The 18,718-nt window shown below is 41.8% G+C and overlaps 1 protein-coding gene across 5 annotated transcripts in view; it reads left to right on the top strand.

Moving 5' to 3' along the window:
• The window catches only part of LOC129926380 (platelet endothelial aggregation receptor 1-like), a 39,977-nt gene that overhangs the window by 9,345 nt on the left and 11,914 nt on the right, over window positions 1-18,718 (top strand). For 4 of the 5 annotated variants that reach the window (XM_056029928.1, XM_056029927.1, XM_056029929.1 and 1 more), the window contains 3 exons: window positions 6,342-6,536; window positions 6,877-7,083; window positions 13,829-14,050. In XM_056029928.1, coding sequence (XP_055885903.1) covers window positions 6,342-6,536; window positions 6,877-7,083; window positions 13,829-14,050 — 624 coding nt within the window. The remainder of the gene's footprint in view (window positions 1-6,341; window positions 6,537-6,876; window positions 7,084-13,828; window positions 14,051-18,718) is intronic. The other variant, XM_056029930.1, reaches the window with a different exon arrangement.

Raw genomic sequence — 18,718 nt, 5'->3', positions numbered from 1 at the left:
CTTCATCATGGCGGCAGGCAGGGTTCAAAGTCCGAACCAACCAGACTATACGAGTGCATATCACACGAAAAGGATACTCTATGTGCTTATCATGGATTGCTCTGACCTGTTTATTGTAACAAATATTAGCAGGATAGACGATATTCCAGAGTGCATACCACAGGAAAAGGAAACTCTGATACTATATGTGCTTATCATGCATAGCTTCGACCTATTTATTGTAACTGAGATTAGCAGGATAATATTATTGCAACCAGAGGCGGCTTTAGTAGTGCGCAGGGCCCTGGACAAATGTCAAAAGAGGGGCGCTGTGCTGTAAGGATAGACTATATATCATACCGTGTCGCTCTAACGGGCTTGCCCGCATTTAACGCTGTAGGCCTTATTTTTGTTATAAAACATACTACGGTATTTTTTAACTACATAAACTCAAAGTGTTCTCTACCTTTTGGATCTGATACGTCCACAAAACGCTTTGTAAAGACATCTCTTTATGACTAACGTCAAGTGTGAAATCAAAGATGACAGGAAAATATGCCATCGGGTCCATAAGCTCGTTTTGAATCCTATATCCGAGGTACTGGTCGTGAGCCTCGGCGTTTTAATTCGTCGAAGAAGTTTTTGCATGGTTGGGTCGTTTTTGTGAAGTATCTCAACCAAGCCTAAAAACTGGCCGTTGTTTAGTGCATTAAGTTTCTCTGTACTCCAACGAATGCCCTGTTTTTGGTTTGTTTGTTTGTTGTTTTGTTTTTTTGGCATGATATATGTATATATATATTTTATGCGCAGGTGATATCCTAAACAGTGATAGCCGCTTCTTCTACTTCTTAAACTGTCAGGTAGAGTTGAGCCTTTGGCTCTTGGAACTCTAGGCCAGCAAAAGTGAACAAATGCTCCATCTCACCTGCCTGAATGAAAACACTGTACACTGTTCTGTCTGACGGGTGGGTCACACTCGCGGCAAGAGACCGCGTACACTAAGACCCCGCCATTTTCCTTTTCTATAGCCGCTTAGAATGTACAGGTTATAAGATGATGTCTTTATCGAAACTGAACGCTATTTTAAAACCAAAAATTTCATGTTAAGAGTTTACATGGTAATTGGTATCAGATAAATACCCGGAAATATTGAGCAACAAGTTGTAGTCTATAAGCTCGGAGTTTCAGTACCATCTCATCATGGTCGCCGAGTGAACAACCCGCTGTGTAGAGGGGCGGCCAAGGGTACTGGTTGCTTGCCGCTGATGAATGAGCCGCTGGCAAGTGTAAAAGTGCAAACAAAGGGGTTACGTCCAGCGCCCCTGTGGGGCCCCTGGGCAACGGTGAGTTAGAGACCTAACGGGATCTCCGAAAAGCTGACAGCGCTGGACACTAACTCATGGGTTGGTTGGATTTCTCCTGGGATCCGGCTGATTCGACGGTCTCTCTTTGGGTAAAGACTGGACTGACTGGCGCGGCCTTAGCGGGCTGTGTCGGCGGACTGATTGGCGACCACGAGCTAGGCTCTAACTAGCCCGTTCCTTGGTGCGCTAGTGGAGGAATTCGCCGCGACAAATGGTAGTTCCAATACTGGGAATGTCAAAAAAACGTGCGCCACCCCACTCTAGCCCTGCAGGAAACTATTTTGCCAAACTGTGGTGGTGATTGCTGAGGCAGGTTCTTCCTTGCCCTCCATGGCGACATGAGTATAGGCCATGCACGCTGCTGAATTAGAGCAGTAATTAAGGCCGCCAACGGCATTAGCCATACATCTATGACAAGTACAGACATGGAAAAAAGCGGGCACAAGCAGACCCGAACAGGCTCCGCACCCCGGGTAGTGGGCGACAGGCCTTGGCACAAAAAGTCCACTACTGGTCACCCCGCGACCTCGATGAGGGGGAATTAGTCAGATCGTGATGTATGGGCTAAAATTCCTCCACCAAAGTCCTCTTTTCAACGAACACTGCATTCGTACCTCCTTCGGAGGTCCGATTCGAATAAGGTTGATGGACGTCAGCCACAACCTCCTGTCGATAAAAATACACGTCAGGCAGAACAGACTGGATGCGAAATAGTGACGAGAGCCCCTGGCTCTCAAACAAACCAACCAGACATTAGTGGGATCCAACCCACCCCAGGGACTAAGCCTTTTAACACTAGGTCCCTCCTGATTTTACATCTTAACATCTGTGAGGTCATACCCAAAATGTTAGAGCTCTCTAAACTCCTCCACGAGAGGTCAATAGACGTGGTATTACTACAAGAGACACTTACTGGCAAGCGAAAAGCCAGCATTACCGGTTATACCTCATTTAAGTGCAAGTGTACAGACTGCCGGGGACTGATAACCTACGTACGCAACAACTTGGTTACCAAACCAGTCCAGCGATTTCAACGCAGTCTCGAAGGTAGGGGCTATGACTTAACTAACTCGTCAGGACATAAACTACATGATCTCCTCAATAATTCAAATCTCTTTTGCTTACAAAATAAATATACCCCCCAACACTATTCCATACTGGTAACGGCAGTCAATACAGACCTGACCTTACTCTCATAACTGCAAACTTAGAATCTCATACCCAATTTCAGGTTCTGAATGATATTGGGAGCGAGTATAGGCTCTTATTAATCACAATTGTCCTATCAGAGGCCAGGAATGTAGCGCCAAAAAACCCACGGAAGTGGAGCTATACTAGGCGAGCTGGCCAGCATACAAGGCAGCAGTCGACGCTGCCCTAATGAACTTAGCGGTGGAGGAGAAAGACGTTGACACTACCTACGGCGAAATAACAGCGGCAATGTTGGGTGCGGCCAACATGTTTGTCCCGCGGACTTATCCTGGTACCAGGCAGAAGCGCGTGTGGTCTCAGGATTTGAACAAGCTGGTCCTGAGACGCAAGCGGGCCCGGAGGCTCGCTGAAAGGAAGTGTAATCCCGTAATCCGGCGGGAATACAACCGGTTCTGTAGAGCCACGAGTGAACTGGCCCGACGCGTCCGGTTGGACCATTGGAATGTTGCCTGTGCAGGGATGGATCTTCAGGACTCCTCGAAAGCAAGGCGTCTTCTACGAAACCTTGAGCCAAAGATACAGCGCGAACGGCTGCCCCTCTATCCTCACCCCAGAGGCTGGTCTCAACGGTAAACAAAATGGCCGGCTTGCTAAATCGATATTATGCTAAAATTAGCAAGCCCGAAAAGAAGACAGCCATGTCCAAAGTCCTCAATAAAGAACTAAAAGGCTCGAGAGGGAGCCAGATGAGCCTGAAAGCCAAGCAACGTCCAATGCGCCCTACTGTCGTGCTGAGCTCGACAGAGCGATTGCTAAGTGCAAAAACCGAAAAGCTCCGGGCCAGACACGGTTACCCCTGAGATGGTAAAACACCTCGAGGCATTGAGAGAGGTTTATGAATCGTACCTGGGCAGAGTCCAAACTGCCTGGAGCCTGGGAACGTGGTATCATTGTACCAGTCCTCAAGAAGGGCAAAGACGCGACTAACTTGGAGTCCTATAGACCCATTTCACTAACCTCAACCCTTGGCAAAATTGCTGAGCGCATCGTTAACGAGCAGCTACTTTCGCCTTTTTAGAGTGCCGGAATTCTGGCGCCAGAGCAGGCCGGCTTTAGGGCAGGCTTGAGCCCGATCGACCAGATCACGATATTCGCAAACGAGGAGACCGATGGGTTCCATAGGTCCGAAAGCACATATGCAGTATTCATAGACCTAAAACAGGCTTACGACCGCGTGTGGAAGCAAGGCCTTTATCTTAAACTTAGAGCCATGTGTGTGCGGGGAAAGATATACAATTGGATACAATCCTTTCTGTCTGGGAGGAGCACACGTACTAAATACCAGCACTCCTTATGCAAGCCAAAACAACAACTTAATGGCCTGCCGCAGGACTCTGCCCTGTCCTGCACACTTTTCATCATAACGATTTGCCCAGCTTACTGCGATCCAAAAAACTGCTTTATGCGGATGACATTGTCCTCTGGTCAACCGGGAAGAAAGCCGACCAAATTCAGGCGGCATTACAAGCAGACCTCCAAACCATCTCCTAGTATTGCGACAAATGGCAAATTCAGTTAAACTTTGCCAAAACGACCTGGTCCCTGTTCAGCCTATGAATCGACATTCTTAAGGCTCCATTCGAGCTTCCACTCGGTGGGCGGCGACTCCAACGTGAAAACACGCCAAAATATCTGGGGTGACCCTGTATAGAAAACTGTCAATGCTCCAGCACGTCCAGGATGGAATGCCAAAGCTGACATGCTACGCACATTGTACTTAGGGGCAGTTAGATCACAAATTGAGTACAGCTATACAGTTCAAGTATATGTTAGTAAAACTGCCCTCGAATCACTCGACCGAGTACAAACACAGGCCCTAAGGTTCATTTGTGGCACCTTTCGGATAAGCCCAACAAACGCTGCTGAAATCTTAACAAACGTGGCCCCTTTAAATCTAAGGACGGAGTGGGCGGTACTTAAGGCCTATGAGCGCTACAAAAGGGGCGACTCTAGGCTACCCACCACAATCTTAGTGTAACAGTGGAGAGAGAGAGGAACCGCATAAAAATGAGATCGTTCCTCCATATTGCCGTCTATTTGTCAAAATAAGCTGGGCTCTCCACTGACAGAATCCCAGATAGAAGAATTAGTACTTGCCCTCCGTCGAGGAGATTGTCAGCCCCACAAATAAACATGTCCCTTATAGGGTAAGAGGGAGCCACCAAGAGGCGATTAACACCTGCCATCCTTCAAAATTTGACATCAGCAACAATTAAGTCCTACCCATCACATGCCATTTTCTGCTATACCGATGGGTCGGCATTAAGGGACCCCGCTAGATCTGGGTACGGGGCTATTATAGTCTACCCAGACCGGACAGTACCAGATCGGCTTTCTGGTCAGTGCGGCTACGCTGCATGCTCCATGGACGCCGAGTTAACAGGGATAACTCGGGCATTCGAGGCTATTAGAGCCCGAATGACCCAACATGAAACTGGTGCCACTACTGTGGTACTAGTCACCGTCTCTCGCTCCAGTCTCCTAACTATGGATGGCGGCGGGGAGTGTCGCCATCAATAGAATAGGCAGTTGGCGCCGCAGATAACATACGCCGAGCTATTGGAACTCTCGTTTTCATGAAGTGGGCGCCCTCACATTTCGTGAGTGGCAATGAAATGGCAGGCGCCCTCGCAAGGGAAGGTGCTTTGGCAGCAACAAACCTCAAAGCACCAAACACGTTTTTTACAAGAAGCGACACAAATCCGAGCACTCATTCAAGAGAAGTGGTTAAAGTCCTGCGAGGAATCCGATAGAGCTCGTAGTGTCTGGCAACACATGCGTCACCCAGATCGCAACGATCCATGGTGGCGACTGTGGAGGCAGAGCAGACAATTATTGCGCAGTGTAGGACGGAACACTGTCCTACTGGGGCATACTTTGCCCCGTTCCATCCGAACTTTGACTCCCGATGCCGTCACTGTGGAGAGAGCGTCGAAACAGTGTCGCACGTCTTGTACGAGTGTCCCCAGATCCGCGAACTAAGGGGGGACGTGTCTGAGCAGTCACTCGACTTGTATGGTAGCTATGAGGCACTACGCCGTACGGCTAAGTTTCTTGCCAGAGCACTACGGGAGGATTGAGTCCTTCCTGCTCTGTTTTTTCAATAGGAGTTCATCTCAGGTAGTCTATAAGAGCTGGTTTGGTTTTTCGAACCTGACGGTGACAAGGAAATCTCCTATCGCGGGCCCCCTTCAGGCGCGGGGCCTGGACGGTTGCCCCACTTGCCACCCCCTAAGGCCGCTACTGATAGCAACATTTCGTGTTTACCATTTCTACAGTCTAGTTATTTAAGGAAGCGTTGTTAAGCCGCTATCGTCGCAGACTGCTCCATCTTTATCATCAGCTACAGTCGACTAGACGCAGTCGGAGATCAGAATCAAGTTATCAAGATCCATCCACGACAAACTAAAAACTAAAAACTAACCAAAGATTTGACCTAGCCACGTACTGATAGCTCACAGTTAAGGGAAAACTAAGCTTAGAGACTCTCTCACTTCTAACGGAGCCACCCATTTTGATACTTAGGGTCCAATTACTATTAATGTGTTTGCTTCAGTCACATTGTAATTATATAACGCCCTATGGTGTTTCTTTTCATTACGTTGTTTAAATAGATTGATACGCATCTTGTTTCTCATTGTTTGACAGCAGTGTGACTGTATTTTCATTACTTTTGTGAGCACGTGAAACACCCGATTACCTCTAGACAAAGTAACCTTCTGGTCATACACACTGCCTAGGTACTTCTGCTGTATATTTGCTTAATATCACAATACTTTTCCTCAGACGTAGTAGACAAGTTCAACTTACACTTTGAAAAAGTTGACATTCTCAACAAACGTTATGAATGCAGCAGGCAACGATTTCATCTGCTCAACTCACGTGTTGTAGAAATACGATGTGACATGGACGAACTTTTTGACAGAATTGTCCTGGAAGGAGAAGGAGTTACTAGCCTTTGTTCTATTAACGTAAACGGAGGTAAACTATTCCTGACCCAAATACACTTATAAAGCCTTTATTTAAATGTCTCTACACAGGATTCATCGCTACACAGGATTCGTCTCTATATAGGATTAGTTTCTATATAGGATTAGTTTCTACACAGGATTAGTCTCTACACAGGATTAGTTTCTACACAGGATTAGTTTCTATATAGGATTAGTTTCTATATAGGATTAGTCTCTATACAGTATACAGGATTAGTCTCTACACAGGATTAGTTTCTAAATAGGATTAGTCTTTAAATGGGGATTAGTCTCTATTATAGGTCGAGGTGAAGAAAGAATTAACATTTGAACTATTCATATTTTGTCCCCAGGTCGTAATGTCGCAATGAAACAACCAACTGAGCAAACTTCCACCAATGGTACAAACGTAGCTAGTAACGCTGTCGATGGAAACTCAGACAGCAACTTCAACCATGGGTCTTGTACTTTGACTAATAATGAAACTGACACATCACCTACATGGACTCTGACATTTGATGAGCCTATGATTGTAAACAGTTTTGAAATAATTACTAGAGGTAATTTTTACAAGCTTGGCATATTTGTGTTTTCTTAAGTCCTAATTTCATGGGTAATTAGTGCTTTTTTGTGTTCAGGCTACAAACAGTTTGAGTTCAGGCAATACCTTGTTCACGTGAAGTCAGACATTATCTTGTTCATGTGAATTCAGACATTTTTTTTGTTCACGTGAAGTCAAACATTACCTTATTCAAGTGAGACCAGATATTACCTTCAAAACAAAATCAGATATTATTTTGTTCATCTTAGTTTAGATATTATCTGATGGTTAGTTGCGGAGGAAATGCTCCAGTGGCCTCAGCGTGACACCTCCGTGGAAACGTTCGCCCGGGGAAGTGGATAGGCCAAGAACAAGAGCTAACATGAGTCCCAGTGAGCTACCACAGTTATGTTCTTGTCAATGTACCTGCATGTGGTGGAAATGTGAGAAAGGCTTGCTAACCAGTCTGTAGTAACCTAATGAAACACTAATAGAAGACATGTCGTGATCCTAGGCTCTTGGAAAAACAGTTCACGATAATACTGTAAAACACACACACACGCCCGCACGCACGCACGCACACACGCACACACACGCACGCACACGCGCACACACACGCACACACGCGCACACACACACACAGACACACACACACACACACACAAAAAGCTGACCTGGACACTAAGACATTTTGACACATAAGAGCAGATCAGTTCACAACACACAACAAGAACATAAATACACAACATTCACCCCCTGTTTAGTTTCGCTCTACTTCTGAGATTATACGAGTGCTGTAAAGGCGTATCTCTGGCTAGTGATTTTTGTCCATTTTCAATGGTGTTTTCCTCTGCTCTTAAAGCAGGTCGAACCATGTAACCATGTTTTCTGCAGATGTCTCCATGTCACCCCTAGAAGTCACTGAGTGTTGGAAGACACCCGGCAGAGTGTCAGTGTTACCAGGAGCCAATTGATGTTGAGAGACCTCAGAAAATGTCTCAAAGTCTGTCGGAGCGAAATCATGTACTACAGACTCCGAAGATGAGTCACCTCTCGGAGCTAAATGGTGAAGTGAGACAGTTTCTTCCTGTCTATTTGGAAGACGTATGTGGGCATAGTTCTGATTAGCTTCAATAAGCTCCACTTCATCTACCAGCGGTTCATATTTGCTTTGCCTCGCATGTCTTCTCATCAGGACAGGCCCTGGAACAGATAGCCAGGTCGGCAGAGAGACACCACAGGCTGACCTTCTTTTGTAGGAATATAGTCTTTCGTGAGGCGTCATGTTTGTAGCAGTGCATAGTAGAGATCTAATTGAATGACGAGCGTCGTTTAGAGCTAACTCCCATTGTATGTTATGTAGCCCTTTTGACCTGACGACAAGAAGCATTGACTTCCAGAGAGTCGAGTTCAGTTTTTCTACTTGCCTGTTCCCTTTGGTATTGTATGCTGTGGTCCTGCTTGTTACTATGCCTTTACCTCTGAGGAAAGATCTTAGCTCTTCAGACATGAAGGCGGATCCCCGGTCAGAATGTAAATACGAGGGCGTTCCAAAAATGCTGAATAGTTTTGTGAAGCATCTAATTACTGTTTGAGTAGACATGTCAGGACATGCATATGCAAAAGGAAACCTTGAGTAATCATCAATAATTGTCAATAAATATTTATTTTTAGTGGTAGAAGGAAGTGGTCCCTTAAAGTCAACACTAAGTCTCTTGAATGGTGATGTGGCTTTTATTAAGCTGGCAGATGGTTGATAAAAACGATGTTTTAAATCAATCAGATGGGGCAATTATTTGTTACAGTTCTTATGTCTTCAACTGCATACGGGAGATACTTTGACCGGACGAAATGTAGCATTCGCACTATGCCAGGATGACAAAGAGTGTTGTGAAGTTCTTTTAAAGACGTAGGGGGGTGTTTGTATTTGCACAGAATCCACGAGAAAGATCATCGGCGGCCATGTTGTCAGCCCCCGGCCGGTAACACACATCAAAACTGTACATTGATAGTTCTATTCTCCACCTCTGAATTATTTTGTCGTTTTTGATCTTACCGTGATGACGAGGGTTAAGCATGAAGGATACGGACATTTCATTCGTGGTGAGTTTGAAATGCGATCCTAATAGAAAATGTCTCCATTTCTTGATTGATTTAACGATAGCCATTACTTCGTTCTCTACGGAGGATTGACGTCTCTCGCTAAGAGATAGCAACTGGCTTTTTGTTCTGAGATAATGTAGCGGATATTGCGATATCCGATGCATCTGTTTCAACCTCAAGCGGCGTTTTGTGGTCTACATTAATGACAACAGCCATTTCTAGTTCTTCTTTCAAAGCTTGAAATGTATCTTTGACTCTGTCAGAGAGTGGGAAAGTCCTGTTGTGTACTAAAGGATGGATCTTATCTAAGAAATGTCTTATCTATAGTAGGAGAATAAACCCACAGCTCGTCTTTGTGCATTTAGGTTCTCGGGTGGAGGAAGTTGACGCAAGGGCAGCAGTCTGTCGGGGTCTGCCTTCATCTCATTATGAGAGACTTCATAACCTAGTAATCTTGTTCTTGAAGAAGCGTATGCACACTTTTCCTCATTAAGTGTTAGTCCATTTTTTTATAGCTCCAAGAAATTCAAGCAGATTTTTATCATGGTCTTCTCTGTCCTTACCACAAATGGTGATGTTGTCAATATAAGCATATGTACCCTCCAGTGACTCTTGTTCTATGATCTTGTCGATTGTCTGTTGAAAACAGCCTACCCGTTAAGGCAGCGGATATTGCGATATCAGAATTGGTATAACTTTCCTCAAGCTTCAAAGGCAGTATAAAGGCGATCAGTCTTCCTTTGAGGGATCTGATGCTATGCGTTTGCGAAGATCAAGGGTACTAAATATTTCGTATTTAGCTATATTTGAGAGATTATATCATCAATTCGGTGTTAGCGATAATCATCCCGAAGTGTGAACTGATTAACAGTTTGGCTCTAGTCCACTACCATTCTTTGTTTGTGTCGTTCGTTAGTTTTTATTAGACTTGAGACCGACATGGAGATGAAAAGGGATCAATGATGTCATCTTTCAAGAGTCTGTCAACCTCTGAATTGATGAATAGAGTGTCATTTGCAGAATAACGTCCGGATTTTGTAGTGATAGGTCGACACTCTTTAAGCATATTTTGGAAAAGATGAGAGGGTTCGACATTAGCAGCTATCATTCCATTTAAGACCATTGTTGGTTTAGACCCCTGAAAAGTGATCTGTACACTATCATGTTGTTCAAGAAAGTCATGGCCTAAAATAACATCATCCTCACAGAGGTTATCAAGTATGTGTAGCTTGAAGTCTTTATAAGTGGAGCCTTTACTCTTAATGTCAGCATTAACATGGCCGCGAGTATAACCAGTTAAGTTCGTGTTGGCCATAGATATAAGTTTTGATGAATGAAAAGTTCTAAATCTATACCTTTTGACAGCCGATGCAGAAATGTAACTGTCCAAACTATCGACGAGGGCATCAAGTGTAATGTTGTTAACTTGTATTTTCATTATAACACGAGATAGAGAAAACGAAGAGGCGGCTGTTATTGAATACGCTGCTGAATCAGAGTTAGGTCCGTAAACTGTAGAAAGATTTGATTTGCATACCTTTTGTAGTGTCCCTTTTTACAGCATTTATTACAGATGGCATCTTTTGCGGGGCATTTGCTACGAGAGTGGATAGAGCCTCCACAAAAGTAGCACTTGCTTTGAGCTGCAGCTATGGTAACGGGTGCCGAATCAATCTTGTCCTCTACAGCAGATCAAAGCGGCAATTCCAACGTAGTGGATTGTTGTGCTTGTGGTGTTTGAAAAGTAGTGGATTGTTGCGAGTTATATGTCACAGAATGTTTCTGCGCCATCTCCAGAGATCTAGCAACCTCCATTGACTTTGCGAGGTCCCGAGATGAGTACTCTAAAAGTCTCTGCCTAATCTCTGGTGATGACATGCCACTAATGAATGCGTCTCTGATGGCCTCGTTCTGGTTTTCGAGGACAGAGACTGCTCTGAAATGACAGTCATTAGCCAGCAATTTCAATCTTTGAACATACCTGTCTACACTCTGTCCCGTTTCCAGATTACAATTGGATAGGAGATAGCGAGCATAATCTCATTGGTTTGTTTGACAGAGAGTCCATTTAGTGTGTTTACAGCAGTTTCAAAATCGGCACAGTCAGATATCAATTCATACATACCATGTGAGATAAAGTTACAGAGTAGATCAAACTTCTTACCTTCTGGTAGGGCTAGTTTTAATGCGAATTTATTGAAAGTGTGAAGCCAGTGCTTCCAGATCCTTTGAGCGTCCTGATCATTAGGATCTACCACCAATCGTTCAAGTTTTAGTAAACAATCCATACTTGAAGTTTGAAGCAGCACAATAAGTTTACAAGATTCTTGTTCAATAAATTGTTTTAACCTAATGAAACACTACAAGAAGTCATGTTTTGATCCTAGGCTTTATTGAACAAGAATGACAAAACAGTTCACGATGTCACAGTACGTACACACACACAAGCTGACCTGGATACCAAGACATTTTGACACATAAGAACAGATCAGTTCACAACTTACAACAAGAACATAAATACACAACACAGTCCGAAACCCATTGCGTCGTTCCCAACAGGCTCAGGGTCCAAATCCTCTTACTAGAGCTATGGACATTATATGCATATGGAGGGCCCCCCTTGGGCTCGGCCTCGCATGAGAGGAGGAACTTGTGTCGTTGGCTTAAGAAACCATGTCCTATGACCAGACGGATGTGAATAAATTATCATCTAGTCGCAGGAGGACTCCTGACAGAGGGGTTGGTGAAGAGCCAATTCCTCATCCTGGACACGGGATAAAATCCTTTCCCGGGTCACATGGTTCATAAAAGGGATGCAAAAATCTCTAACTATACATAGACATCTAAACGAAGGTCCAGACGTAAACTTGTTGACCTGAATTTCAGGTACTTTCATTTTGATTTGAGTGATGAATGTTTATAATTTATAGTTCGTTATCAAACGGTACTTGTAGATGTTTTCCGAAGACACGAAGATCCATGCACTTGTTTGTTTCAGAATCCGAGCAACAAAACATGGTGGGTTGCTGCTACTTGAAACTCCGTTTGTTATCTAGTTTACCTTAAATTTAGAAGTTTGAATTTCTACATTTTCCTTCAAACTTTCTGGTCTAATTCCACAAGACATTCTGTAAGGTGATCTATCAGAAGGCAGTCCACTTTTAAGGTACAATGATGTTTGCTAACGCTAACCCCAAATGCACCCTGTGGTGATTACTGCTCAAACTTCCAAGCTGAAATTGAGACAATTACCATAGCATTACATACAGTGGAAAACAAATTATATGCAAGATTGCAATCACTATCAGCTATTGTTGTTTTTACAGACTTCCAACCCACTCTCCAAGCACTTAGCAGCACCTCAAACAGTTCAAGAGAGTCGACAACACTAATTGGGATAATCCATCAGATGATATCGAAATTAAATATCAATATCACACTACAGTGGATCCCTGGACACATTTGCATCATGGGAAATGAAAAGGCAGATAAACTATCAAAGGCAGGATCATCTATGAAACAACCTGATAGACTTGTTAACTACCTCACCCTAAGGTCAATGTTAGTCAACAATCACAAAGAGAAGTTGCTCAACCAATGGGCATCAGGAAACACATTCAGAGCCACGTACAAAGAAATGGCTATGCCTAACAAACTGGACAGTATTAACTTCCTCCCCCGCAAAGAGCAATCTACTATTTTTCAACTAAGAACAGGACACACACCTCTGTTAAATTACCATCTGAACAAAATAAATTCCACACAACTCCCCCTTTGTAGACACTGCGACCTCCCTTATGAAACCGTAAAAATATATTCTTTTTGAATGCCCCTTCCTAATCCACCATAGGTAGACCCTACTACCACTAAAGCCTAACAAAACCAACAACCCTGTACGGCAGTGCTGAACAACTGAAGAAATCAGCACACTTTTTTTCTTGGCATAGTCTGCAAAAGAGCTCACAGTTCAGCAGCAATAAAGCTGGCTAGAGGAAGAAGAAGAATGCATGCTAACACGATAATAAAATAAACTCAAAATTTCTCAAAATAGACGCTAACAGTTGGAAAAAAAGTGGCGCTGGATAAATCCACTTGGAGAGCAAGCATAAAGGTAGGGTCCAAGATTGCAGATGCCATGCACAACAATAATAGAAAGAAGGGTGTAAGTGCAACAGTGCCTGGTGATTGCAGATGCCCAACCTGAGACCGCAGCTGAGTATCAAAAGGGTTGACCTGGCACACTATTCGTTGCAAAGGGAAAATTGTCCCTTTTGAGACGTAAAATGCCACAGAATATGTCTTGGACTTTATTCTGCGACGTTTGAAATTAAATTTAGGCCCTATTTCAATTTATTCAGTTAGTACCTCAATTTTTATGAACTAAAAAAACCCAGCAACTTAGAAAACTGACATTATTCCTTCTAAAATCTGTTACAGTTTTATTCGATATGAAGCATTAAGGGCAACTTTTGAAATCAATTTAGCACTAAATTCATTGAATTCAAAATACAAAGTTTTCTTTAAAACTTTAAAGCAAATCAATTTTATAATCAATTTACTATTACAATCATTTTAGCCGATAATTTAAATTTAAATATGATTTGTACAATAAAGTGTTTAATAAATATTAAAACTTGTACATATTTTTTGGTGTTCTACAGAGGATGATCCTTGGAGGAAATATGTGTATAAGTCGGCAATACAATTTTTTGACACGAATAATGATAATGTATTGAATTACACATACTTGATTTATTGGTATCCATGGTATCAATTTATCGTCAATTTCAATAAAGTGGCTCTAAAGAAGTTAAGTATTACAGCACCAAAAGAATCCTTTCCTACAGCCATATTAACTTTTTGTGAGATCAACATCTTTGGAGGTAGGCAAACACACAAATATTGTGACGAGATGTTTAATTAGTTAATTATTGGCTTGTTTATTTAAGTCTAGGGGAAATTTTATTAATTTATCCCGCTGGTCACCTGTACAGCGGTCAAAAATGAAAAGTTAGCCCTAGAGAAGCTAGTTAAAGTTTTATGTCGAGATTCGTCCCGTGAGAAACAGTGCGAGGGGAGATAAATCCTAAAAGAAATTAGTTATGGGTGAACAAAAAATTAATTTTTAAGGTTAAAAATAAAAGTTTCCCACGATTTGCTGGGAAAAACTCAAATGAACTTTTGCATGCAAGTTTCGTATTGTCACAAATATATATATATATATATATATATATATATATATATATATATTAGGAGTGCAACGGTAAGTACTTTTTGATATTCGGCTGCAGCCGAATATGACCGGATAGTAAATAATACTACATGTCTTGTAAATAGCTTGTGTTTCTTAGCATTTCACAAAACTGTTAAATAACATACCTATATTCGTGATAATTGTTTCCCTTTTATTTCCCTTATTACTTTAAACTCAATTAATGATTGATGAACTAAAGCTTAACAGTATTTAACAGATAGGCCTATCACAAACTGTAGCTTGAGTGTGAATTATGTACGAGTCCACCAACTGTAGAAGGTGTGTGTGACATGGTCAATGTAAAATACGTAAATATATATTTAAATAGTTACTAATGTAAATCTCTCAAAAGTAAAGTGCAATCTGGCTTGTATAGTGAGCGAATGTAAGTGTTCATGAATTTCAGACCAACAACTGGTCATCAGGATTGCAATTTAAAGTCCAAGGACAGCTTCTCGTTCTGGCTTCAAGGGCCTTATACTGATAGTAGCTGTTTGTTAATACTTGGAATCTGAAGTGTTCTAGATCAATATTTATTGTTTTAGATTAATTCATTTGCGGTAAACAATATTTTATTAACATTAATTATACCTATTTATAGCTTGAACCTTAGATGATGCCAGAGCATTAAATAGTAGTCTGGTCTATTATTGAGATCTATATTTTAATATACAGCTATATAGACCTAAGAGCATTAAGAAAACCAAATATAGAAGAAAAAAACTCAGCCACACCCTAAAAAAATAGACTGTGTGTTTGATAGATTTAAATAACGTGGAGATAGAGTTAGTGGACCTACACATATAGGGAAAGGGGAAAAGACGCTATTAGTTTTGTGCGAAATGTCTGTCTGTCTGTCTGTCCGTCCCGTTTAGATCTCGTAAACTAGAAAAGATATTGAAAATCGGACATCACAATATCAGTTATGCAAGCAGTTTTTTCAAAGAGAAAAGGCTAATTAGAATGCATTATAAATAAGACCTAATTTAAAACGAATAGTAATACTTTTTTATTGCGGATTTTTTATTTTTTTTTGAGGATACGAATAAGAGATTGAACATTTTTCAAAACAATTAGATCAATTGTAAGACATCATTTAGGCCAGGGGAGGCGAGGTGGCTGAGCGGTAAAGCGCTTGGCTTCCGAACCGGGGGTCCCGGGTTCGAATCCTGGTGAAGACTGGGATTTTCAACTTTGAAATCCTTGGGCGCCTCTGAGTCCACTCAGCTCTAATGGGTACCTGTCATTAGTTGGGCAAAGGCGGTTGGTCGTTGTGCTGGCTACATGACACCCTCGTTAACCGTAGGCCACAAAAACAGATGAACTTTACATCATCTGCTCTATAGAAAGGGGAACTAGTTAGGCCATGTTCACATCTAACTTTACATTCACTTTCACCTATCCTTTAGATCTGCGAGAAAGTTGGGGCACTACACAAGATCTGTTAACCTTCTTTCTCCATTCTTATCTCTCATTTGTCTGATATAATTTCATTCGGAGGAGTTACTAGAAAATCTCAAATTATTAAGAATATCGTTATCAAATCAAGACACTTAACGTAGGAGTAATATTCAATTTAACACGTTAGGAACATTAAATTAGTTGTTAATTACAGTGTTGTATGCTTTCTTAGCAAGTTGTGTTTTTCCATTCTACAAAATAATTAGTTACTGGCTTACTCGGCTATAAAATCGGTTTGTTCACAGTATAGCAAAATATCCCTTTGTTTAGCTGTGTGATCTTTAGTCCAGCTTACTAATTGAGATGTATATCCAAGTCAGCAAACTAAGCATTTGTGAAGAAGTGTAACCTGTAGTCCAGCCACATGATTGAGATTTTTCTCCAAATAAGCAAATCAATGTCCAGTTACCCCTGAAGAGATGTGGCTTGAAGTCCAGAGCCTAATTAAGATTAGCTACTAAGTAAACAAACTCAGTTCCCTCGCGTGAACTCGCGTCTACTTACGTCCATCGTATTTGACTTGTGGTACCTGTCTATAAATGAACTCAATGTGATGAACTAAACAAAAGGGGACGGGAGTTGTTCATCTCCACCCTTGTTACATGTGTAGAGGTGCATCTTGAAGTCCAGCCCCCTTAACAGAGATTCTCCTCCAAGTGAACTAACTCAGTTCCCTCATAAAGTGTGACCTCTAGACAGTGTCAACACGTTGACATCTGACTTAATGTGGTCACCTGTCTATCTATGAACTCAATGTTATGGACTAAACAAACAAAAGAAGGTGGGGGTTGTTCATCTCTACCTCTGGAGATATACCCGTACATCTAAACAGATGTCTGGTCAGCGTGACTTAATTTAAGAATATTACATGTTAACTAGCCCACTCAAAGGTCAAGACAAACATTTAAAATGTGCGAATTTATAATGTAAAGTTTTATTTCTATTTATATTAACACGCTTTGTCTTTGTACTAAAAGATGTTTCGTGCATAGTCATAGTTTTAAAAGCACATACTTTTATTTGAAACAAACGTTTATGTATTTCAGAACTGACATTATTGAATCATGTCCACTTTATGAATATTGGCATGTTTTTATTGACGTAGAGATTTAGTTTGACCACATTCGACGGTTCACTTCATTAAGTACTTAACTTCTTGTTCCACATCGTTTATGAACGTCGACTACTTTTACATTTTTGGCTTTTCGCCTGCGTTGTTTCGGTATTTAAGTGTTACCTCTGTTTGAATTAACTGGAAAAGACTTAGTGCGGAGGCGCCTAAAAATATTATTAGAAATATAGGTACTACGGTGTACTTCTTACTATCCGGTCAACTATTCGGCAGTGATATTCGGCCGAAGTTAGAACGGAAATAGATTAGAAACGATGTACGGACGAACGACGACGAAGGAGACCTCTTGTAGCGAATAGATACGACGTAGACTGTGCACACATTTCATAAATACATTGTTTTGTTTAAAAGGCTGGCCTATCTCATTTTATACCGGTTGTTCTGTGGTGAATTTTATGTTACTTAAGAACTGGCGGATAACATTAGGTCTACAATCAACATCAGCCACAATACATTCAGTAGATCTAACAACAAGCTCAACAGAAATGGCGACCCCACTCTACTATTAAGTTATCTTCGTCTTTTACTGGATCTGGATACTAGTACTACTAGACAACTACTAACTTTGTTTGTTCTTTTGTATCTGCTGGATCTAGTCTACATTCGTGCTAATGGTCTGGACTGCTGCTGGATCTTAGCGTCTTTTGTTTGAAATATTTATCCAGTGGGTCTAGACTTCAAAACCGTTACCTGTGTCATCCATAATGTATTTGTCTACTGTCTAGATCTACAACTAGATCTAAGAATTTGTATATTTCGTCCAAAGCAGTGAAAAGGACTATATTATAGGGCAGTTTGTCGTCATTTTCAAAATCTACCTCTGTATACTTCAGTTTTGGCAGTTGGAAGAACAGAAGGTCATTTTTACATATTTACAAGCTCACTGTTGGAGTCACCTTGTTTTTATTGACTTGCAGTGTTGCTGAGCTTAGAACCTACTAGACCTACATCTACATATGAGTGATGGTATACCCTACTACCACACTGCGTGACCATTTATTCAACCAAAGAGAAGGCGTTGGACTTAGCCATTATTTGATCTCTCTTGAGACAGCACCACTAGCTTGTCTCAATATTGACTTTTGTTCCTGTACAGTAAGCGGACCTAAAGACTGAAGCCAGCCTCAACAGATCAACGGATCATCACATTAAAACCGGAACCGTGGCACTACCAGAGGGATTTTGAGTACCTTACCCTATCATTAGCAGCACCAGGAGAGATTGGCCTAATTGCCTGCCTAGCAGCCTATGTATGAACACACCTTACCTTGCCTAAGACATAGTGAGTCACGGAGCACTATAGTTTGCTTTGTAGCGACGAAAGTGTCGTGTCTGAGGATTCTCTTGCTGAAATCCCCACATGAAATCGTAGAAACAGATCCCGACGAATACACGTCTTGTTAAGATTGAAATGACAATCGCGAAGCTCGAAGGATGCAAAGCACCTGGCTCAGGCAGTCTTTCATCAGACGTTTTAAAGATGGGTGCTGCTCTCACTGAAAGGTTAACAGACCTCTTCCTTTGTGTTGGGACACATGTACTATTTTTCCAGAACTTCTAGGTGTCACCATCATGTTGCTGTACAAAAAGGATAAATCAGACTTCTCTAATTACCGTAGCATTACCTTACTATCAGTGGCGGAAAAAAATCCTTGACGGTAGTCAATGTACTTTCCGAAAAGTCAGTGTGGCTTTTGAGCTGGT

The sequence above is a fragment of the Biomphalaria glabrata genome, chromosome 5 (assembly GCF_947242115.1).
Source record: "Biomphalaria glabrata chromosome 5, xgBioGlab47.1, whole genome shotgun sequence".
Lineage (NCBI taxonomy): Eukaryota > Metazoa > Mollusca > Gastropoda > Planorbidae > Biomphalaria > Biomphalaria glabrata.
This window is presented reverse-complemented; position numbering and strand designations above follow the sequence as displayed.